This window comes from Chionomys nivalis, chromosome 8 (assembly GCF_950005125.1).
Source record: "Chionomys nivalis chromosome 8, mChiNiv1.1, whole genome shotgun sequence".
NCBI classification, from domain to species: Eukaryota; Metazoa; Chordata; class Mammalia; order Rodentia; family Cricetidae; genus Chionomys; species Chionomys nivalis.
In genome coordinates, this window is record NC_080093.1 from 73,580,090 (window position 1) to 73,604,945 (window position 24,856).

The following is a 24,856-nucleotide window of genomic DNA, read 5'->3' on the forward strand; positions in this document are numbered from 1 at the left end:
TAATAACAGAAAAGAAAAAAAGAAAGAGAAAATGTGCAAACACTAGGGACAGTGACGCTTTCTTTGTTGAGACTTTGGGGGAACAGGACTGATTTGAACAAACATGCATGGAGGTTGGTCTTAGGATCAATAAATATTTAAAATAGTTTCATAAGTGTCTAATAAACTCTGGAACTAGTTTACCTAACAAAAGCTCCTGTGTGTAAGGGTAAATCAGGACCAGACGTTTGACTGCAAAAGCTCTTTGAAGTCTTTCAAAGTGAGGGGTTCCCCAGACCAAAAGCTCTGAGAACCACTGTACTTTGTTAACTGGCCCAAGCCCGCACCTGTCCTGCACACACTGGCAGGCATCCTGCCTAAACCCAGAGGCACATGGTATGTGTGACAATGTGGCACAGCTTGGTCTGTGACATGCGTGTTGTGTGAGTACCAGGAAGAACCTGAGTTCAACCCCCAGCACCCACATAAAAACCAGAGGCAGTAGTGTGTGCCTGTAATCCCTGTACTGGAGGGCGGGACAGAGACTGAAGGATGCAGGGCCTTGCTGGCTAGACAGTCTAGCCAAACTGGCAAGCTCTGGGTCTATTAGGAGACCCTGTCTCAAAGAGTAAGGTGGAAAGGGATGGAGGTCCTGACATGGACCGCGGGGCTTCACATGCGTGCACGCACTCGCATACACACAAGCAACAGTGTCTTTTGACAAGGGCTGACGCTGGAACACATGTAAGGGCTGTAGGGGCTTCATTAATGAAGGTGCTGGTATCTCAGTAGACCAGGAAGGCCCCTGCACAGGCGGTTTCTGTTGAGAGACCCTGTGGCTCAGCTGGTGTATGGCCAGAATGAGTTGCTTTACCTGCTCAAACTTGCACATCTGTAAAAAGAGGAATCAACAACCCACGTGTGGCTGAGGCCTGGAGAGAAGGCAAGCCAATTGCTGAGCTTTGCTCTGTGAGAAACAAACATGCCTTTTTTTCTTAAATAACTTTTTTTATTAAATAACTTTCACGATCATTTTTAGTACTGTTGGGATTGTTGGCTCATAACTAGGTTCCTCCCCTCAACCTCTCAGGTACAATCTTGACAATTCAAAACACCTGGCTCCAGGCTTGTTACCACACCCCATAGGAAGCAGGGTTCAGGCTGAGACGGCAGATACGGGGCCCTCAGCCACACCCTGGGAAGCGTCACTTGTCTGCAAGGTGCCTGTTAACACTACAGTTCTACAGTGTGTGCCTTCTCTGCCCTTGGCCGGAAGAAGCAGGTTGTTGCAAATGTTCGTAGGTCATAAGTTATAACGTAGCCTTCTAATGTTATTTTTGTGTTAGTTTTGAGACAGAGTCTCACTAAGTTGTCCAGTTCAGTCTGGAACTTGCAATGTTACCCAAGCTGGCCTTGAACATGTCATCCTCCTGACTTAGCCTCCTGATGACCCGTGTACCTCACCACACCAGCACCAGTGCCCTCTGAATGCTACAGTCCTCACCATTACAACAGCCTACATCCCATAACGACTGGTAAGAAGTGGGTTCTCAATGGTTCTCCCCTTGCTGACAGCAGAAGGCGGGGCCATTCTGGTCTTCATAGTTCTCCCCAAGGTCTGCTAGGGGCTTTAGTCCTCTGAGGCTGCAGCTTCCCCGGACTCCAACAAACTACTGCTTTCTGAAAATGCCAAGCTGCAGGAGGGTCACTAGCACTTGGCTAACCCTGTCTGGACCTCAGTGGGGAGGGCCCACCTGCCCACTCCTCCACTCACGCAAAAAAATTGTTGGAGTTCTTTGGCGTGTGACACCACTCTCTCGGTGGAATTGGTCTCATGTGGTCTCCTGCTGCCTGCGGGAGGAGCTGCACATGGCCGCGCTATGAGGTTGCTATCCCATGGGTACAATTTCTACTTTTGAGCAGTGAAATGTTAATATATTTCTAAGAGAAGAATCTCTGGGTCTAGCTGTCTGCTCTTTCAAAAAAAAAAGTTTTAGAAAAACCAACAATAACATTGTTTTGCCCACAGGCAATGGGGATATTGCATCATTGTCCAAAGTATCTTTATTAGTTGGCACAACTAATAAAGTTTGAGCAAAAAACGTTGGCTCACTCGGCTCGGAATCCAAAGCTTCGGGTGCCGCAGATTCCAGACACTCAGATGGCGGCCTCCGGGTTGCTTCTCAGGCTAGGCTTCCTCTCGTCTTCCCTCAACAGAAACGTTTTCTCTACCTCGACCTTGAAAAGCACCGACGACTTCCTCAAAAGTTCAAGGCCAGTAGGAAGCAAAGATTTCTTAACAGATTTGACAACAGGCCTAACTCGCTGAACTAGATTTTCATTGGTTCCCATTGGGTCATATGCTCAACTATGCACCAATCACAGCGGAGAGACCGAATGTGCTTTGCCTGATCACCCGCTCGTTATTCCTAGAAGGAAATCAGTTTGGAGTTTCTAGAAATGGAAAGGTGTGCTGTACAGACAAGTTCACAGACCCACCGTCTCTCCTTGCTGACTTGGATAAATATTAACTGGAAAATGTGGTCGGGTGTAGTTTTAACGTGCTCCCTGTGTGGCTCCATCCTTCCGACCTCCGACATCAGATATCCTGAGTCGATCTGAGGTCGGGGCTGCTGTTTGGTTTTTATCATATTACCATGACCCCTTTCCAATTATACAACCATGCCCGCGACCAAACTGCACCTGGCCTCACACGCCCACTCCCACCCCTGCTCCGAATATGCTTTCTAAGATTCGGCACAGTCATCGGAGGGAAAGTGTGACTCATTGATAGTATTTTCCCCCAAAATAAAAAACGACACCCTATTGTCATCTCCATAAATGTACTTCACTGTCTGGAGTCTGAGCATTCCAGGTTCTGGGTGCACTGTGGTTTCTTTAACTGGTCCCCTCTGGCAGCAAGTACTCTGGCATGCTTCTCTGGGCAGTGCCATCTTCTCCAGAAACAGAGCTGGGGACATGGCAGTGACAAGGACAGTAAGCCATAGCCTCACTGTGTGACGCTTTGCCCAGCGGAATGCACTGATCCTTGATGTGAGACTTAGAACCCAGGCTGTCCAGCACCCCAGTGACTCCTTTCCCACTGTGACAGGGATGTGACAGAGTTGTTTCCTTGATCCCGGTGCATGAAGCAAACCCTCCAGGATGGAGAGGAGTAAAGGAATCTCTGGACCATTCTCAGCGGCAACCAGAGACAGTGTGATTGCAGCTGTCCAGTTCTCTGTGAATGAATCTACTCCTCTTGACGATTCCATGGGGACCTACAGCCTAAGCCTGTTGTGGTCCACCCTCTGGCTCTATTCCTGACTTTGCAAGCCAAGCCTTGCATTTAAGCAAAATCTCCTAGTGGGTCCGTGGACAGAAAAGGAGCAGGGCGATCTGCTTTCCTGAGAGTGTATCAGCCAGGTCAGAGATATGAGAAATTGTTGCGCTCTCCAGGGTGGAAATCTACGAGTGTTGGTCAAGTAGGATCACATGGGAAAGCCCGCTGAGCTTTCTTCTAAACAAGGTTGCTGGTCTTTTTATCAGAAGACAGCATCTCGGCGCGCCTCCCTGTGGCTGATTCCTCCATTTACAGATAGAGTGGGTCCCGGAGGGAAAAATCTTGCAACTGGTTCCTTAGACACAGATAAGCACCACAGCACACGTCAGACAGCACAAGTCACCCACATTTGCCCGCGCTCGCACACATATCAGTCAGTTAATACCCCCTTTTCAAGGTAAAGCAATAAAAATAGAAAACAAGACCAGAAAGATGTCTCAGTAAAGGCTCCTGTCACCAAGCCGGATGACCTGAGTACAATCCTCTATCCCTATGTGGAAGGAGAAGACCGATTTCTTCAAGCTGTTCCAAGTCACACAGACACAATAAATAGATAAATAAATAAGTTAATTAATTAACTAGTTAACTAAAAAATGAAATCATTAATAAGTGGTTCTATGGAGACTGACAACCACACACGCTAAAAACACAAGTCTGGAGGATTCACGTACTGACAAAACCATCACTACAAGGTAACAGCCATTGTTCCTTCTAGTGTCTGAATGCTGTCACTCTCCCCAGGCCTCACCCTCACCACAACCCCTGATTTTGATTGACGTCTTTACAGATACGTCTGTGTATCTATCACACACACTCTATATGTTGGGTGTTGCTTGCTTCCCTTGGCGTAATGATTTTAGCACTTGTTCCTGTTGCTTGGATCACCAGGGCTATGCCACAGTTTGCTCCTCAGCTATTCTACCAACGGACATTGGATTGGCCCCTCTGTGGTCAGAGTGCCATGAGCAATAGTAGACATACGGATATAGACACATCTTTTCTCTCGGTAACGACTAGGGGGGGGAGCTGATGTGGGATGTCCTTCTGTATATGTGTTGCTTTTATTGGTTAATGAATAAAGCAGTTTTGGCCAATGGCTTAGCAGAATAAGGCCAGGCAGGAAATCTGAACAGAGATAGAGAGAGAGAGTAGGCAGAGTCAAACGGATGCCAGCCAGCCTCTGAGGAAACAAAACATGTAGAAAATGAGGTCTCGCCAAAGCCATGTGGCAATACATACACTAATAGAAATGGGTTAATTTAAGATGTAAGAGTAGCTTGAAATATGCCTGAGCCATCAGCCAAACAGTGTTGTAATCAATATAGCTTGTGTGTGATGATTTGGGTCTGGGTGGCCAGGAAATGAAAGCACAGTCTCCGTCTACAGGAAGCCGTTGGAACCTGTGGTCCGTATGTGTTTATTCAGAAACAGCCAAGCTGTCCCCAAGTCGTTGTGCTACTGCCTGTCTGCCCAGTGGGACATGAGTTGCACACAGGGGCTCTTTGGGCAATTCTGAAGTCACACAGAAGTCCTAGCTCTGTTGTGTCCCACCTCACCACCAGCTGACTTTGGAACCAGCATTTTAAACTTCCAAAGGCCCTGGTTTGTGCGGCTTTGGGGTGGCTTGGTATTCTGACTGAGATCCTGCCATGCACTTGCTGTGTGCCTCAGCTGCCGTCCTATTGCTGCCATAAGATACCATGACAAAGGCAATGTATAAAAGAGTTATTTGTGCTCACAGTTCCGGAGGGTTATAGTCTATCTCAGGGTTTCCATTGCTATGAAGAGACACCATGACCACAGAAACTTTCTTTTTCTTTCTTTCTCTCTCTCTCTTTCTTTCTTTTTTTTTTTTTTTTGGTTTTTTTTTTTTTTTTTTTTTTTTTTGGTTTTTTCAAGACAGGGTTTCTCTGTGGCTTTGGAGCCTGTCCTGGAACTAGCTCTTATAGACCAGGCTGGCCTCAAACTCACAGAGATCCGCCTGCCTCTGCCTCCCAAGTGCTGGGATTAAAGGTGTGCACCAACACCTCCCAGCAACCACAGAAACTTTTTATAAAGGAAAACATTTAATTGAGATGGAAGTTTACAGTTTCAGAGATTAAGTCCATTATCATCATGGCAGCATGCAGGCAGACATGGTGCCAGCTACATCTTGTTCAGAAGGCAACAAGAAATGGTCTTATGACACTGGGCAAAACTTAATCAAGAGACCTCAAAGCCTGCCCCCACAGTGACACACTTCTGTTGTGGGATATTTGTACACCGTAAGTGTATTTCTGTGACTGGTATAATAAAAAGCTGAACGGCCAATAGCTAGGCAGGAGGTATAGATGGTGTTTCTGGAGAGAGAAAGAAAGAGGAAGAGGAATCTAGGTGCACAGGAGAAGCCAGGAGACACTGAGAGGAAATAGGAGGTGCAAGGTAGAAGAGAGGTAATACCACATGAAAGAATGCAGATAGAATGTAAATATAATGTATATTATATTTAATATAAATGGGTTAAGTTATAAGAGTGAGTTTGGAACAAGCCTAAGCTATAGGCCGAGCTTTCATAATTAATAAGTCTCTGTGTCATTATTTGAGAGTTGGTTGTCAGGAATAGAAAAAGACTCACTTCCTTCAACAAAGCCACACCTCCCAATAGTGCCACTGCCTATGAGCTTATGGGGGCCAATTACACTCTGTCTATCACACAGTTCATGACCATCATGATGGGGAGCATGACAGCAGGCAGGAAGACATGGCTCTGGGTATGAAATGGGCCCATGGTAGCTGAGAGCTCACATCTGATCCACAAGCACGAAGTAGGGAGAGCTAACTGGGGATAGAGTGGGTTTTGGAAACTTCCAAGCCTGCCCCAGTGACACACTTCTTCCAACTAGGCCACAGCTCCTCATCCTTCCAAACAGCTCCACCATCTGGGGACCAAGTATTCAAACCCATGAGCCTGTGGGGCCATTCTCATCCAGACCACCACACCATGCCTGCCATGAATTCTGTCAGGACCTCTTCAAACCTTGCAAACTGTGGGCTTCAGGCAATGGCTGCTCCTCACCAACATGCCTTCACATCCCATCTTGTCTTGACTTTGATCACAAAGTCTTTGACCAGATCATGGATTTCATGCGTTTCTTACTCAGAGGAGAAAATTGAACAAACTTCCTGGCTTCAATTGCTCTAGGTTGACATTAAAAATCACTAATTTGGGGCTGGGGATACAGTCAGTCTGTAGTGTTTGCCTTGTAAGCCTAAGGCCCCCTAAATCAAAAGAGGGAGAAGTGTTTGTGTGTGTGTGTGGTGTTTGGTGTATGTGTGTGTTTATGTGTATTTGTATATGTGTTCTGGAATATTCTTTTACACTGTGTGAAGATGTGTCACTGTGGTTGGTTTGATAAGAGCTGAAGGGCATTAGCTGGGCAGGAAGAGGTTAGGTGGGACTTCTGGGGACAGACAGTTGTGGGAAGAAGAAAGTTGAAGTCACCAGAGGACATGGTGAGGAAACATGAGGTACAAGATGAAGGAAAGGCAAAAAGCCACTAGGCAAAAATTTTAATTAATTTAAATTATAAGAGCTAGTGAGACAAGCCTAAGTTATAGGCTGAGCTTTCATAATTAATAATAAGTCTCTGTTATGTTTTCTGAGCTTGGGCCCAAGTAAAATTCCATCTACATGTGGTGTCCACCATGGGGGCACGTACCTCCACATAGGACCTGAACGGGATTAAAAACAAAAGTTCCAAAAACACAAACACAGAGCCAGATGCGGTTTTCTCATTCTGCAGTCTCTCAGGCAGGCTGCATTGTGCAGAGACAGGTCTCCTGGCCACTGCCTGTGGGCTTGAGTCACCAACCCTATGAGCTGAGCTACACAGTGGGCTTAAGGTCTGACTCGTGGTCAGAGAATGCTGCAGGACCCAGTAAAACCAGGTCCAGACAGGAAATAAAAGTAGACAGTCATAGAAAAAAATAGTTTAAAAGTAATAAAGTCTTCAAAGAAAGAGTAAAGTAATATAAAAAAGTCACATAAGGATGGAAAATATAAATTATATCACAGGGAGTTTGGACCTTATATGGAGCTTTGTTAATTTTGAATTTTTTAAATGCCAATAAACAGGAAATGACAGCTGCTGAGAGACGTTGGATTGTGGAAGGGACAGCTGAATTAAACCAGCCTTTATGCTTTATGGGTGTCTTAGCTTCAGAATGGAAGTTCAGAATGAAAAGTATTAGGGGAGAGGTTGTGCTTTTGTTCCCACAGGAAGTGAAAAGCTGTGGATTCCTTCAAAATTAATGAGATCAGATTTGACCAGGGGAGTCCTCCTGAGGATCTTGGCTACAGACATGAGAGGAACCCGAGAAAGACTACAGGACAGGTGACATGTAAGCTGATCCCTCTGCATGGGAACAGCAGGAGGAGGAGACGAGACATGATAAATCTTGTTGGCTAAAGAGGCCTCATGACTTATTATCACACGCCATCCTTTCATAATGTGTGGATAGAGATTTATATTACACTTTGATTATGCAGTCCAAATAAACTTATAAAGTTGACAGATGCCTTTTACCTGTTCAAACATAGAACAAAAAGTCATCTTTAATTGATTTGTGCACACTGCACATTCTATACTTGTATTAATGCAGACATGAATGTTACCTTTGAAAGTTTACGTGTTTCCAGAGCAAGGGACAAGACACCAATGGAAACAGGTGACCCAGATGGTCCAGCCCCTCAGAGCGCCTCTGTTGCAGTTTCCTCAGAGTTCTGCATCCACAACAGCTTCAAGGCTGCTGGCTGAGATGGCCCAGCCTTAGACTATTCTACCCAGGACTGCATATAAGCCTTGTGTTTCCCCATCGCACAGAGATGGGACAACAGATGTTATGACTAGTTCTCCCAGTACTTGACCATTATCCTAATTTTGTCAGGGTCCCCCAAAGATGCTACCCTCCCCCCAGACAACAGGAAGCACTCTAGAGAACATGATACCCACATTCCCAAGAGGTGGTTGCGTAGTTTTTGGTCATTTGGTGGATTTTGGATGTTTGTCATCATTTGGTGGGGGTTGGTTACAAATTGTTACTGGTCATGATCAGGGAGAAAGCTAAAGGAGATTAGATTCAGAAATTTCTTTCTGAAGGGAGAAAAAGGGGGATATAGTATAGAAATGATGGGATAAAAGGGTGGATTGTTGATTATACTGTTGAAAAACCACTAGTCTCAAGTATTTTACATTGGTATCAATTTTTTTTTTTTTGATTTTCGAGACAGGGTTTCTCTGTGGTTTTGGAGCCTGTCCTGGAACTAGCTCTTGTAGACCAGGCTGGCCTCGAACTCACAGAGATCTGCCTGCCTCTGCCTCCCGAGTGCTGGGATTAAAGACATGCGCCACCACCACCCAGCTTCAATTTTTATAATGAAACAAATTTGAGGTTATTTTTGTTACACTGCATACATATAGTTTCTATTCTTGTTTAAGGTATTGTACCTATGCATCTTTTTAAAAAATGTAATGTAAAGTTTTTGTACTTGAAAGCTATTTAGGATAATAGAGAAATATAGGCTATTTTTATATTTCTATAACAATCAAACTTATAGTCACATTAGGTATGTTTTCAAGGTCATACAAAGATATATTTTAGATAGATAGGTGATCTTCAAACACTTTGAAGACCTACATAATATGTCATCTAAAATGTTTTAATAACATAAAGCTTCTTATAACAGTGAGACACATTTGCTCCTGGCAGTACCACTTTACTACAAAAAGAGATGATGGGCATCAAAGTACCTCCATCCAGAGTTTGCTTTCTTTGTGGCAAAAGAAACAGGAGGTGCAAGATGGAAGAAAGGCAAAAAGCCATGAGGAAAACATAGAGTAATATAAATGAGTTAATTTAAGTTATAAGAGCTGGTGGGACAAGCCTAAGTTATAGACTGAGATTTCATAACTAATAAGTCTCTGTGTCATTTTCTTGTGAGCTGGCGGCCCAAATAAAAATCCATCTACGTGTGTGTTTGTGTGGGTGTTCATGTGCCTATGCACACTGTATGACATAGTCTCCTGCCAGCTCTGATATAGACAGCATACGGACTATGATGATAACACTTAACCCAGATTACTTCTCAGGGACCTGATGATCACTCTTGTCAAGTTCACTAACCCTTGACTTGGTCCTTCACAGGTGACTGGTGGGTGACATTTTAACTTCACAGGTCCCAAACTCTACCCGTGGGATATGCTGATGCTGCTGTTTCCTAAACAGGGATCCCGTGAAGAGCTGTGGTGGATAATGCATGTGCAGAGCCCAGGGTATCTCCAGTAACCTTTGCCCACACCTCCAATCACCAGCTTCTCTATTCTATGCGCACACAAGGGGGAGAAGAAGCATTGGAGAGCTGGGTCTCCTGCTTCCATGCTTGGCTACCTGGCCAACAAATGCTTGCAAAACCTGCTTCAGTTCCTGAAATACTGCATAGCAAGCAAAATTAGCCTGGCTCAAGTGGCATTATTGGGGGATGGGGAACACACATTGTTCTTTCTGCTTTTTAACTAGCACTGGTGACATCTTCAGCAATTCTCCAGGAGCAAGCACAGCCATGTTTCCACCTGAGAAGAGGACTTCTTATTTCCATTTCATTTATCCATTAAAGGATGTTTGTGTGTGTGTGTGTGTCTACCATGTGCAGGTACACATGCTTGCACCCATGCAAGTGTCCTCCACAGGGTTTCTCACTGAACCTGAGTTTGATCTTTTCGGCCAAGCTGGTGGCAGCTGAATCCAGTCTCCATGCCTTGTACCACTGGGGTTACAGCTGCACACGGCAAAGCCTGGCTTTATTTACACAGTTGCTAGGGATTTGAACTCCGGTCCTCATGCTCACACAGCAAGCTCTCGTCCTCACTGTGCCATCTACCCCTCCCCAGACAAACCTTTTACAAGAAAAATAAAGTCTGTCAATAAGGTTGGGGTATAGTTTGGTGACAGAGCCCAGCATGTGTAAAGCCCCGAGCTCTGTCTTTAGCATCTAAGAAAATAACCACAAATCCTTTACACAAACTCAAGCAGTCAATTTTGTTCCACATGGATTCAACACAAATCTATTGAAAGGTTTTTGGTGTTCAGAGCTTTAGAATGGCACACATGTGGCCTCATAACATGTGTCTCCAGCAGAGGAAGCAGAGACTTGGAACAATGAAGCGCCCATCACAATGTCACATACGTGCTGTGCCTCTGTTTGCAATCTCGGGTACTGAGGGGTGGGGAGAACATGTCCCCCACCCTTCTCTTGGAAAGCTGATGTTCTGCACAAAACTACACAGGAATATTTACAGAAGCTCTGTCCTTAACAGGGTCAGAGGGGAAGGAACCAAAAAGCCCACACAGGTGAAGAGGTGGCAGCAGTGTGCTGAAGACGGTGAGCAGGGTGTGAAAAAGAACTGGGTGCCAATGCTGCAACTCACATGAACTGCTTGAAGGAAGCCAGACCTAGCAGCCTACGTATTGGGAGATTCCAGTTATAGAAACATCCAGACTAGGCAGGCAAAGTGACCGCCCCCTGATAGCACTCAGGAGGCAGAGGCAGGAGAATCAAGAAATACAAACCAGCCCAGCATATACAGTGACACAGTGCAGAGGCAGGGCGTTGGTGCGGCTCATGATTCAAGGTTCTGCTCCTGCCCTCCACCCATCCAACTGGGATGCCTAGAGCAGGGAGGGACAGTTTGTGGAGGATGTGGGGGGAGACCTGGTAAACGCAGTGTTGAACCAGCTGTAAGCTCGTCAGTGATGCCAGCTGGATTCTTAACACTGTTTGTACGGTGCTGGCAATGTAACCTGGAAACCAGCACCGCTGAGCACAATCCACAGCCTCTAAAAATTATGCGACGTGAATTCTGCCAGTGCAATGGTTAAGTTCAGTTCTTTCTAATAAATAAATGTTCTTGGAGTAGGGCGCCATGCTTTTGTTTTTGTGTTTTGGCTTTTGTGTGTGTGTGTGTGTGTGTGTTTGAGACAGGGTTTTGTTGTGTGTGTGTGTGTGTGTGTGTGTGTGTGTGTGTGTGTAGCGCTGGGTATCCTGGAACTAACGCTATAGACCAGGTTGGCCTCAAACTCACAGAGATCCACCTGCCTCTGCCTCCAGAGTGCTGGGATTAAAGGTGTGCGCCACCACCACCCAGCTGGACTTCTTTTTTTTTTATACCTCAATCTTTTTTTTTGGTAAGTTTTTATTATTTATTGACTAATTTCTTTTGTTAACCCCCACTGTGTGTGTGTGGGGGGGGGTCTTCCTGTTGGCCTTGAGGAATGTGCTGATGTGCTTTCAGTGGTTGGTAAGTGTAACATTTGCAGGCAGACTATGGGCAGGCTGGTGATCCTGAGAAAGCTGATTGTCATTGAGTCTCTGGTCATCTGCTTGCGGGAGGTCAGTCACTGTTTTGTTCTACGGAATCTATTCCCTGATTTTGGGAGGCCCAGGCACATTTTGGAGCACGGTCTTCACCTTTAAATGTTCATTGGGCCCAAGCATAGCCTCATAGAAACATCCAGTGTAAAGATCACCACATAGCATTCATTATTAGTTCCACCCAGTTGACACACACATTAGCCCTGGAAGAGTCTCTCGCCCTGATTGAAACTCCTCCTCCTTGACAGGAGGCTTCCTCCTCCTCCCCCTGACTTCTGCCTTTCAGAACTCTGTTCTGGCCTCTTCCCAGTACAGCCCCTCTGCCCCTCTAGGACGGTGTGTTGTGACTGGTCAGCTGCCTCTTTCAAGGGCACCCAGGGACACTTGAGCAGTTCCTGGCCCTGCCTCTTTCCCTACTTCCTTCACTTACACAACCCTCCCACCTAGCTTCCTCAGGTAACTCCACCCCAGAGCTCCGACCAGAAACGAGAGCTTCCTGTCCTTGTGTGGCCCCCGCTCCACCACCCTGCTCTTCTCACCTCTCCCCCTGCTTGCCTGCTGCCTTGGTCTAGATTTCTGTTGCTGCTGTCACAGAATCTGGGTACCTTATAAAAAAAATTTAGAAGTTTACTTAGCTCACGGTTCTGGAGGCTGAGAATTCCAAGAACGCGGTGTTGACATCTGGCATCTGGCAAGGGTCTTTCAGTGTCTTAACACCGTGCAGACAGAGCAAGCTTTCTGGAGAGAGCTTGCATTTATAACAAAGCCACCCTCCATAGCCCGTTAAGTCATTAGTCCATGGATGGACTGTTATATATATTCCACTTTCCAAGCCTCTTTGTCTAAGTACCATTAACATATGAGAAAGAGGGTCAAGTTTCTAACACGTGAATTGCAAGGACTGGGAGATCAGAGGACAGAGGCCAGGGCGCCTCAGCAACCACCCACCTTTTCTACCCAAGGTATTAAGAGCGGACTCTAAAGAGAGCAGGGTGCATCCCTGTACGCCCAGCACTCTAGAAGCTGTGGCCGAGGATGGTGTGTAGGAGGTTAGCCTGGGGCTGCACGGTAAGAGCCTCTCTTGAAAGGACAAAAAGGAAAACAAACACAAGTCCCTGCCCTTACCCCTTTATTTTCCTGTCTCCAGGGTGGGGGTCCTTTCCTGAAGGTGCAGGTTACCTTGTGAGTAAGTGGGTGCCTCTTAGATCTTGCCGGCTGTAGCTCCCCCCAGTCTCTTAAACAGGGAGATGTGTTGGGGCCAGGAAAGTTGCCAGGAAACCTGAAGCCAAATAGAGAAGAAAGGGCTAGAAGCCCTGAGGGCACAAACAGGCGGCCAGGGCGGCAGGAGTCCACTATAGGAGCAGATCACATGGGACCTCCATGCTATGGTAAGATCGGGGCACATATCGAAGACCTGGCGGCTGGGAGTTCCACTGGGAGTCATTCTCATCGCCTTTGGAGCCGATGGATGGCAGGGATGCACTGGCTTTGTCTGAAACAGCATGGCACTGAGGATGTGGACAGCCAGCGAGTGATGAACCACCATTGCTGTCCTCAACACTGTGGGCTTTCTCTGAGGCTGCCTGTTGCGTGCTAAGTTTAGCAACATTTAGCTTCTCATCGTTGGTGGGGAAGGGGGCTCACTCCTCTCTCCATTAACAGAGTCTACAGACTACATTTAAGCCAAATGTCCCAGAAAGGATGGAGACAAAATTCCTCTAGTTGAGAGGAACAGTGCACTGAAGTCCCAGGAAGAGTTCCCTCAGCTAGTACCAGAGCCTATGATGGAGTCAGGAGGCAGCTAGCTGGCTGTGCATTTGAGATTAGAGTGGTTCAGGCAGTTGAGCAAATGTTCTGAGGCAGGAGGGAAGAGGTTGCTGCAGATACCAGGAGGCAAGCTTGGGAGTCCTGGCCTCTGAACTGGGCTGAGGGACTGGTTCTCCCCAGTTGCTGAAGACAGTCATTGGAGGGCTGTAATCATGGAGGGATGGGACTGAGCTCAAGGAAGAAGGCCAGATGCTGCCTTGACTGTGGTGGTGGCTTTGGGGCAGGTGAGCAAGCCTCTGTGTCTGAATCCGTGTTCTTAGCTCTTGTAACATAAGGGGTCTGCTTTGTTGGGGTTTCTGTCCTGCCCGATTCCCACAATCATTAGGTCCCAAAGAAAATCACACAGAGGTCTACATAAGTTATAAACTGATTGGCCCATTAGCTCAGGCTTCATATTAGCTCTTATAACTTACATTAACCCATTATTCTTATCTGTGTTAGCCACATAGCTCAGTACCTTTTTCAGCAGGGCAGGTCACATCCTGCTTCTTCAGTGTCTGGACAGGACTGTGGGAAGAGCTTCCTTCTTCCCAGAATACTCCTGTTCTCATTGCCCCACCTCTACTTCCTGTCTGGTTTTCCCGCCTATACTTCCTGCTTGGCTACCAGCCAATCAGCGTTTATTTAAAATATAATAGACAGAATATAGAATTGTTCCGCACCAGCTCCCAAGGCCTGGCATGTGGCAAGAGCTCTTCCATAGTCTGCTCCCTCACTCTGGTCACTCAGGGTTGTACTTGAGAGCTTTTATTTTTTTCAAAGATTTACTCTTATTTATGGGTGTGCATGAGTTCCTGCATGTGTATATGTGCACCATGTGCTTGCCTGGTGACCTTAAAGGGATCCCTTGTACGTTCCCCAGGGATCATAGTTACAGATGGTTGTGAGCTGCCATGGGGGTGTGGGGAACTGAACCTGGGTCCTCTACAAGAGCAGCCAATGCTCTTAACTGCTCCAGCCTCACTTAAGTGGTTTCTAAAGCTTGGTTCACTTCAAAAGCAAGACTCAATTTAACAATATTTATTTGGGGCCTGGAGAGATGGCTCAGTGGTTAAGAACACTGGCTGCTCTTCCAGAGGACCCAGGTTCAATTCCTAGTACCCACATGGCAGCTCACAACCACCTGTAACTCTAGTCCCCTGGGACCTGACTCTCTCTTCTGGCCTCCTTGGGTCTGATTCATGTAGTGCACAGACACACATTCAGGCAAGACACCCATACCTATAATTTTTAAAAAATATTTATTTATTATGTATACCATATTCTGTCCGTGTGCATACCTGCAGGCCAAAAGAGGACACCAGACCCTATTACAGATGGTTGAGAGCCACCATGTGGTTGCTGGGAATTGAACTCAGGACCTTTGGAAGAGCAGGCAATGCTCTTAACCTCTGAGCCATCTCTCCAGCCCAATACCTATAAAATTAAGAGAGAAAAAATTATTTTTATTTTTTCCCAGTGCCTTGAATATGCTAGGCAAGTGATCTGCTTCTCAACTGCATCCCAGCTGGAGTGTGTGTGTGTGGTTTATGAGTGTGTGCATATGGGTGTGTGTGGTATCTGAGTGTGTGATGTATGTGAGTGTGTGGTGTATGGGTATGTGTGGTGTCTGAGTGTGGGTCGTTATGGCCGTGTGGCATATGAGTGTGATGTGGGAAGGTCATATGTCAATCTGTTGATTTCATTGGTTAATAAAGAAACTGCCTTGGCCCATTTGATAGGCCAGCCCTTAGGTGGGTGGAGTAGACAGAACAGAATGCTGGGAGGAAGTGAGGCAGACACCATGCTGCTCCTCTCTGGGTCAGACACAATGAAGCTCCAGCCCAAGATAGACGTACACTAGAATCTTTCCCAGTAGGACACCACCTTGTGGTGCTACACAGATTATTAGAAATGGGTTAGTCAAGATATGAGAGTTAGCCAAGAAGAGGCTAGATATAATGGGCCAGGCAGTTTAAAAGAATACAGTTTCCGTGTAATTATTTCGGGGCATAAGCTAGCCAGGCGACCAGGAGCCAGGTGGCAGGAACGTAGCCCACAGCTCCTTCTATATGAGTGTGTGGCGTATTATGAGTGTGTGGCGTATTATGAGTGTGTGGCTTATGAGTGTGTGGCGTATGAGTGTGTGGCGTATGAGTGTGTGGCGTATTATGAGTGTGTGGCGTATTATGAGTGTGTGGCATATTATGAGTGTGTGGCATGAGTGTGTGGCGTATGAGTGTGTGCCATGAGTGTGTGGATTATGAGTGTGTGGCATGAGTGTGTGGCATATGAGTGTGTGGCATATTATGAGTGTGTGGCATATTATGAGCGTGTGGTGTATTATGAGTGTGTGGCATAGTATGAGTGTGTGGCGTATGAGTGTGTGGCGTATTAGGAGTGTGTGGCATATGAGTGTGTGGCGTATTATGAGCGTGTGGCGTATTATAAGCGTGTGGCGTATGAGTGTGGGTGGTGTGTGCATGTTGTGGAGTGAGTATGGGTGTGTGGTGTATGAATATGTGTGTATAGGTGTGCATGTGGCTGTGAAGTTCAGAGTCTCCCTTTGTCATTACCTACTTCTTTCTTTTCTCTATTATTGTGTGTGTAGATGAGGTGGTGGCACTCTTGTGGAGGTCAGAAGACTACTTTGTGGCCTCGGTTGCTCCCTTACACCTTTATGTGATCTCCAGAAACTGAACAATGAACAATGAGGTCATCAGTTTTTGCAGCAAGGACTTTTTTTTTCTTTTTAAACCTAATGAGCCATTTGTCAGCCTCCTTTTCTTTATTTCTTGAGACAGAGTCTCTCACTGAGCCTTCATCTCACTAAGTCTGCTAGACTGGCTTACTGGGGAAGTCCCTAGGATTGCCTGCCTCTGTCGTTCAATGCTGGGATTGCCAGAGCACACTGCCCCACCCCACCTTTTAGGTGTGTACTGGGGACCTGAACTCACACAGCAAGCAGCTGACCCACTAAGCCATCTCCTCAGCCCCCAGTTCACATTTTTTAATTGAAATTTTTATTTATATTTGTTGATCCACATGCAACTGGAAGAAACAAAGAATCTCAATGACTCTAGGTTACATCTGTCACTGTCTAACGTCACAACTAGACGTTACCACCCACCCAGCTGGTCTGCTGACCTCATCCAGACGTTCACAGGCACGTGTGTTGTCCCCACGGTTGAGGTGATGTTGTTTACGTTGTTTACGCTGCAGTATCAACTCAGGACACCAAGCATTCTATTACCTCTGGGATCTGTCACAGAACCAACAACTGGGCTGCTGGTGGCATGCCAGTAATGTGGGAAATAAGGCTGGGCCTGGGGATACACCTTGCAGGAACCAGCAAACAAAACACTAGAACCTACGTGATGGTTCGTAGAACTAAGAACGCTTTGAAACCTTGTGCCCTATGAAATGAGGCATGGGACCAGCACACAGGCGCTCCTCACAGGGGGGCAGGACTGACCAAGAGCCCTGGCCCAGTCCCTCCCCAGCCAGCTTCCTTTTACTGTTCCCTGGTGCCCCTCCTGGCTGGTCTTGCTCTCGGGTGCTCTTTGACCAGGTGTGGCTGCTGTGGCATGCCATCTAGGTACCTGCTTGGAGGCCAACCCTTAAAAGGTGGTAGTGTAGTTTTTTTTTTTTCTTCCTGGATCTTCTACGTCAGGTATCACCAGCTTTCCTTTGCAAAGACATCATTTTTGTTTGTTTGTTTGTTTTTTTAAGCAATCAAATTCATTAAAATCTAGGCAACTGGGATTGGAGCCATGGCTCAACAGTTAAGCGCACTGGCTGTCCCTGCAGAGGACTTGGGTTCAATCCCCAGCATCCACACAGTATTGCACACCATGTTTAACTCCAGTTCCAGGGAGCGTCCACAAGCACCAGACATGTGTGCACATGGGCACAAATACACAAATAGGCAAAACGCCCATACATAAAGTAGTACGTTTAAAAAAATCCAAAGCAAACCAAAAACCTAAATGACTTAGGGAAACAACCCAGAGGCCCCCACACTGCATGCCTGGCTACAGACTGCTCCATCCGGGGCCATCTGGGTACGGCTGTAAGTCAAGTTCTCCTTCAGTGCCCTTCACACGGCTTTCCTATCCACGGATCAGCTCCACTAGCCAGAACAAGGCGTCCTGGGCTTGGGCAGGGTTGCAAGCTCAAGGTTGTCAGCTCCTGAACAGCCAGTCAGTCACTCAGCAATCTTGCCTGTCAGGTTTTTTCATTTTTTTTTCCTTTGAGAAGGTTTCTCTATGTAGTCCTGACTATTCTCACTCACAGAAATCTACCCGCTTCTGCCTCCCAAATGGGGTTAAAGGTGTGCGCCACCACACCTGGCTACAGTCAACTTCTTAAAGTGAGGCAGCACCCTTGTCCAGTGTCCTAGGGGTTTTTTGAAAGACAGCAAGGCAACTACCTACTTACAGCAGCATTTTTCAGATGAAAACAGCAGCAGAATGCAACATCTGTATACAGCTGGACCTAAAATTAAAGCTTAACTGAGGCTGGGGTAGGGAAAGTGCATGCCGTATGCCCACAAGGACTTGAGGCCGGTTGCCTAGTGCCCATGAAGGATGACGTGCCTGTGAAGATGAGGTGCGGAGTGACGGAGGAACACATCTCACGACCTCCTCTGGTATCTGTGTGAACACCTGGGTGTGTGCACCATACGCACACATTAAGTAAATAAAAGCTTAAGAAGTCAATGGAGCTGGCAAGTGGTACATTCTGAGAAGCACGGCTCTCCAGAGCTGCTTCAAGGCTGAGCAAGAGCATGTGTATACAGTGCCTTACACCCACAGCGACTCTTCCTCCGGCTGAACCTTCTAAATGCTACCCAGGGTCCCACTGGGGCCCAAACCCTAGTCATGTCGGGGTCAGGGTCTCTCAGGTTTGTTTGGATTCTAGCTCTAAGAAACACCCTTGTAGCATCACAAACCTAGCAATCAGCAAGAACAGAAGGGAACTTTGTAGAGGGTGGGCAGCTGAATGCCATCAGTCTTGTTCGGACATCAGAGGCACAGCCCCATCCTCAGACCCTAGGCTTACAGGTGCTCTGACCTGCCAAGGTCTCATCCCGATTGCTGTCTTCCAATGTCAACAAGCACTATGACGCATGACAGGGAAGGTTACAGGCGAGCTCAGTGGATGCTTGGGGGTCTGATCTTGCATCTGCACAATGATCAGCAATGAATTTTGGTTCTGTAGCAAGCAGAGGTGGGAGGGGACTGCTTTGCTGGGGGCCAACAATCAGAGGGAAAACGGCCTTGTCTGAGGAAGGGCTGCCACGTTGGGATACAGCCTGCAGGGCGGCTCAGGGCAGGCAGAGCTAAGAGCACAGCTGGATGGATGGGAGCACATTCCACCAAGCTGACTCCCAAAGGCCACAAGGAACTTGAGGTCTGTCAGCCGGGTCAGTGGGAAGCGATGACCAAGAATGAGGTACTGGTAAAGGAGAGGGACTCAGAATGACTCAAGAATGACAAGAGAATAGAGAAGTTATTAAGAATGAGGTAAAAAAAAAATGAGGTAAATATCAAAACCACTGAATTTTTTTTTAAAACCAAACACTTTATTTCCACATAACAAGCGCAAAAAACTCCCAAACACTTTTAACAATACAATTAACGAAGTTATGAAGTCAGTTATATACTACTCAAAGCCCCAAAAGGTCACTCGGCTTAATGTTCTGAACATCTCCACACATGGTTTTTCAAAGCTACCTTTGGTTTTGGAAAAACCAGCATGGAAGTCAATACACACCGAATGAATCACTGAACATCTGCTTAGGCTACGGTGTCCGACAATAGCGTACAGCTGGCAAGCTGGAGCGGGATTTGAAGTCATACACTGGAATACAGACACAGTTCTGCCCTGGGCTCCTGCAGCAGGGAGCGAGGGGCACGGCGGAGGCATCCCCACTGTGTGAGAGGTATGAGAGGTTAACGCTAGGATGCTGTCAAGTCACTAAGCTTCATGTTCCGAATGGTCCCGCTGAGGCTTGAGATGGGCACAGATGGTGGGGAAGGTGAAGCCACAGAAGAGCAACAAGATCCCAAAGATGCTCGGGGGAGGAGGGAGCAAGCTACAGCTTCCACTGTTCTCACATTATCTCAGGGTGATTGTGGAGAAGTTCAGGTAAAATGTTCAAATATTTGCTTAGATTTTTAATCTGCTGCTCTATGAGAAGAGCCTCATGTGCAGCGACTTTGTAACTTTCATTATAAAAAGCCTACAAATAAATTCACAAAAAAGAGACAATTAATGTTGAGCAGCCAAAAAAGTCATGGTTTATTATCTGAAGATCTCATAATTCAACACAACCAAACTGTACATCTACAATCACATCCTATTTGTAAACAGTTAAAAGCCACTGACCTCTTTTGCATCTTAGGACACAAACAGTTAGAATCAAGGCAATGAAATGATGGCATATTCTGTACTGTTAAAAGTTTACCCTTGTTTAGTCTCTCTTCTTTGACTAAGCAAGCATTATAATACCATTTGTGGGCAAAAAAACAGGAGCTGGGGAGGAAAGAAATTTTAAAATGGTCTGTAACTCGTTAGTTTGCAACAACATTTAAAATTTTTTTTATACAACAAACAACTCTGTAAGCCCAATGTCTTGGTTACAGTATGCATAGTTACTGATCTCGGCTTTAAGGTACAACAGTTAAACATGAACACGGTCACAAGAGAGCAGGGACATGAGAGCCACTGATGGGGTTACAAAAAGTCACCTAGTGATTATCAGCAAACCATCATCACTCACTAATAAAGGACAGCATCTGAAAGCAGACGGCAACTCCAGCTCGAAGCGGTTTTTTTTCTTTTTCTTTTTTTTTCTTTTTTTCTTTTTTTTGGCAGAGAAAATTCTTGAACAGAGCAATACGTAATATCAGTGCTAAAAGTCAGGGTTTTCTTTTTTCCTATAAGAAACTACAAGATTTTTTGATGGGGAACTGGTTTCCTGAGAACCATGCTCTTTGATTTAGGATAGGGATAGAAAACAGAAGAACATGGCCAAATGCTGCTCTTTTTCCCAGAGATAGAAAGCGTCTTTTAAACCACCCTCCTCTTTTTTTTTGTCTTTTAAATTTTTTTTAAATGATGGAAGAGTAAACATTTTTTTTTCTCAAAAAACAAACAAAAAATCTGTAAACAAGAAGGTTCACCGTGGGAACCTTCAAAACAACATGGAAAGCCTGTTCAAAGTGCAGGGCCCGTCCTGGGCAGCAGGCGGGCTGCAGGTCACAGCGGTGGCCACAGTTTCTCAAACTGTAGAGCGAAAATTCTTTAGTTTTACTACATGAAAAAACTGGTGCAATACTTTAAGAATCCTACGTCAGTATCTTAACTTGATCTTCTAAACTCCACGATACCACAATAAGGTAGGCAACATGAGGCAGAGTAGAGAGCGCTCGCCTTTAAGAACATCCTTGAGTAAACATTTACACTGGAACAGCTGCCCCCCCACATTGCCGATTAGACGGAGAGAACATCACTCAGTGCAAAGGTAAAAGCTCATACATCAGCCCAAAAATGTTTGCAAAAAAAAAAAAAAAAAAAAAAAAACCAAACCAAAACAAATAAAAATAAAAGGTGGGGGTGGGGGTGGAAATGAAGGAAAGAAGGAATCTGAAGGCTAAACATGATGAATCCACAAGTGAGCTCAATTCCACACGGTTAGCTGTATGGCGCTATTTGGGAGTGTAAATAGATAGATACCCTTTCACATTATAATATTGGCCTGCATGATTCAAGTATTCAAACTGATATGTTCTGGGGAAAACAAAGTGGAAAATGTGCAGAAAATAGCTGTTCCCACAGGTGGCCCTGGTTGCAGGCGGCGAGCCCAACTTAGTGCTCCTTTCCTTCTCTTCTTGAGGTCACAGTTTGCGTCTACACCTATGCGGTTACATGGACTCTCCACCCCCACCCAGGTGGTCAACAGAAAGAAAAGCATTAATGGGGGATGGGCTGCTAATTCCCCGGGGGTCGCTGCTGCTTGGGGGACCCCACAGGCTTGTGGAATAATGTGGGGTCCCCCAGAGGGAAGTGCCGTGAAGGTCTCCACAGTTAGTTCCCGACAGCCCAGCACCATTCCAGTGATTGAGATCGGTCCGGCTGGAGAATGAGTGGGAACAGTCGAGGGAGCCCAGCCGGCTCTGGCTGGACCCGAGAGACTGCCAGCCAGGAGAAGGGGTCAGAGACTGACTTTGTGCAAAGAAGCGACTGATCTCCTCTTCACTGGCAAACTCAGCGAGAATAGTAGTGTTCCCCAGCACACACCTGGAGGAGAGGGCACAAGATGAGAAGACCTTCTGACTGCATGGCTTCACAAACTTAACTAGCAGTGGGACTTGCTCTGAGGGAAAAAAATCAAGAAGGAGCAGAAGGAGCCTGGCCTGCCCCACACCCACAGTGTGTGGCCCAGAAAGAATCATGGGGTGTCTGGACCCCATGATTTGTCTCCTGCAGGCAACACAAGCAGTTCTCCACTTCCTTGAGATTTTATTTTCATTTTTTATCTAGGGTCTTGTTGTATTTCCTGCATTGGCCTCCAACTCCTGGGTTCAAGTGATCCCTCCACCTCAGTCTCTCCAGGCCCACGCTGACCAGGTCTATACAGGGATCCTGGGCTGAGTTTCTACTCACATTTCCCCCAGACCTTCCCTAATAGGAGACTAGGCAACTTACATGTGCAGAGACTTTTGTGCCTTCACTACCTCTTCTTTTGAACTGTAACGGACCAGAGCATTTCCATGTTGAAGGTTCAGATGGAATGTAATCAGTGGACCATGCTGCATGCACAGGGTGCGCAGAGTTGAGCCATCAATCTAGACAGAGCAGGCTGAGGTTAGGAGCTTCATTGAAAGAGCCTTCAGGAGGTGCCCCGGTCCTTCTAATGCCAGGTTCAGCACCCCTTATGTCCACTGGGCCTAGAGCTATGTGACAAGCCACCATGCTCCTGCTCCAGAACAGGACCTGAAGGCTCTATAGGGGAGTGGGTGGGCGGGTAGCCCAGGGGCTAAGAAAATGCTCAGATATAGAAGGGCAAGCCAAGGTTTTTGGAGGTGCAGCACAATCCCACAAACACGCCTGCAAAGCCCAGGCCACCAGGGCAGCACTACTCAGTCAGCATTGGGTGAGATGGAGGCACCTGCATTTTTGTGGCTCGTCTAAACATAACAGCATGAAAACCAGTGGATCAGACCCAAGACAACTGAGTATCATGCTCGGCCCAGCCTTGATGACCACTGACAGGCCCTGTCCTGGAACAGCAGAGTGTTCCCATGCTCCCGCGTCCACCGTGTATGTCAGATAGGTGCCTCCTTACCTGAGGTGTGAGGTTTTTCAAAACAAGCCAATTCGTTATTCTCCCTGAGCTGCTCTCACCCCAGCTGGAACCTAACAAAGAGAAAGGAAGTCAGCACTCTACCACTGTGACTATTTAGGACAGACACAGCCCAAGCAAATGACAGTTAGTTCCAGTCATCAGGGCTCCCATCTCCTTTGTCTACCCCTTAGTGTAACAAACAGGCGTGGGATGTCAGCTCACTCTAGTCTGGATCGGGCATTGATCACTACTATAGGTGACTCTCTCTGTGAGGCAGATAAGCCACAATGCTTTTCTACCTCTCTGGCATCGTTTCTACAAAATTTGCTCCTAGAGGCAGGCCTCAGGGAAGTGTCCCTGCATGTACCCTAAGATGGGAAGCTTTAGGGGGGCTGAACTGTTCGGTCTTTGATTCTGTCTGGGTTACCATGTGGGTACCCCATTTAGCTTTCCTACATGGCCCCATGGCAATCACTTTCACTCTAGCAGAAGAACTTTTCAACACAATCAAGAACCACCCATGACTACCTACAGGTATTTCACAATCACATCACTGTAGTTCTGGATAATCTGACCTATGTGTGCTTGAGTTTAAAGATCAATAGCACCCCCTTCCACTTTCAAATGTCTGCTTAAACAGCAAACTTCATGGTCATTCTTGGGATAGGCCAAGCTACTACACAAACAAGCCCACTCTCCAAGGCTCAGTTGCGCTGTCCTCCATACAGCCTCTGCAATTCATGTTCTATATAGTAGCCTTGCTCTGCAAGCCTGCCATGAGTAGGAAACCAACAGACACTTAAGATGTCTTCCCAAAGAACGTCTGAAAAAAGGCTACTTCCCCACTCTCATTACCATCGACCATTACATTACCATTGGGTAAGCGTTCTTCTTTATGTAGACAGGGTCTCATGAACAAATGATACCAACTTCCTTAATGTTCCTGCCCTCACTCCCCTTGTGCTAAGATTTCAGGCATGTATCGCCATACAAGTTTGGGTAAACATTCTGAAGGAAACTAGTCAAGACTTCTCAAGAAAATTGCAAAACGTGGCAATGAACTATAAAACCTATTCAAGCTCATCCCACCTTCCCAGGGTGCGGCCTCCCAGCTGACAGGGTTGGCAATGCCATCAGTCAGCAAACAGCTCATCATCAACCACCATAGCAGCCGTGTCTTACCTGGGGTATATCTGGCATCAGAATTTCCCCATCCTCCACCTACACGAAGGGGGGAATTATCCCACGTAGACAAGGGTGGCTTCTGACCAGTCAGCCCCGGAGGTGGGCGGGACGGAGCAGTGATGTTTTTAGGTGGCAAAGGGACTTTCCACAGCTCATGAGCCAGAGAGGTGTTTGTAACTGAACCAGGAGACCACGTCAATTTGGAATCACTATTTCTGGCTATTCAAAGGAGAAAGGAGGAAAAAAGAAAATTAAAAAAAAAAATGAAGAAGGTGGGATAATGTTAGAAAAAGAGAATTTATACAATAATATCCACTGTCCCATGAAAAGTGTGTCAAACAAACAGAAACTATCAAAAAACCCAAAACGTAACTAAAGGCCTAAAGGAGAAAAACAACCCCCAAACAGCGATTCCTTCCTCAGGACTTTCATCTGCTACTGTCTCGAGACTATGCAAGCATAGAGCTGCTCTCTGAGATCACAAGAGACGACTGAGAGTTCACATCTGCAGCCTCCCAGGCCAACCGGGCTACTGAGTAGAGGCAAGGTCAGCAGACACATTTTTAGTTCATCATCTGCTCCTGGGAGAAGAGCTACAGCAGTCTCCCGATTCAGGAAAGCGCTGTGGGAAATGCTGACTGGCTGCAAGGCTTTCTCGGTGTTCTCAGAAAGGCAAACGATCTGCCCAGCTAGGGTGCAAATGTAGGCCCTTTCTAGCTTAAAAACAACCAGGATGCGACCTATTCTTGCTGGCTCAGAGCAGAGCTAAAGCTGTGGGTGC

The 24,856-nt window shown here is 46.5% G+C and overlaps 1 protein-coding gene across 5 annotated transcripts in view; it reads right to left on the reverse strand.

The window, feature by feature from the left end:
- Window positions 1-19,130: 19,130 nt before the first annotated feature.
- Window positions 19,131-24,856, reverse strand: part of Tnrc6a (trinucleotide repeat containing adaptor 6A) — a 169,231-nt gene continuing 163,505 nt past the window's right edge. For all 5 annotated transcript variants that reach the window (XM_057780009.1, XM_057780008.1, XM_057780010.1 and 2 more), the window contains 4 exons: window positions 24,073-24,294; window positions 22,891-22,961; window positions 22,251-22,390; window positions 19,131-21,842 (listed from right to left, as the gene is read on the reverse strand). In XM_057780009.1, the coding sequence (XP_057635992.1) occupies window positions 21,467-21,842; window positions 22,251-22,390; window positions 22,891-22,961; window positions 24,073-24,294 (809 nt within the window). In that variant the 3' untranslated portion in view covers window positions 19,131-21,466. The remainder of the gene's footprint in view (window positions 21,843-22,250; window positions 22,391-22,890; window positions 22,962-24,072; window positions 24,295-24,856) is intronic.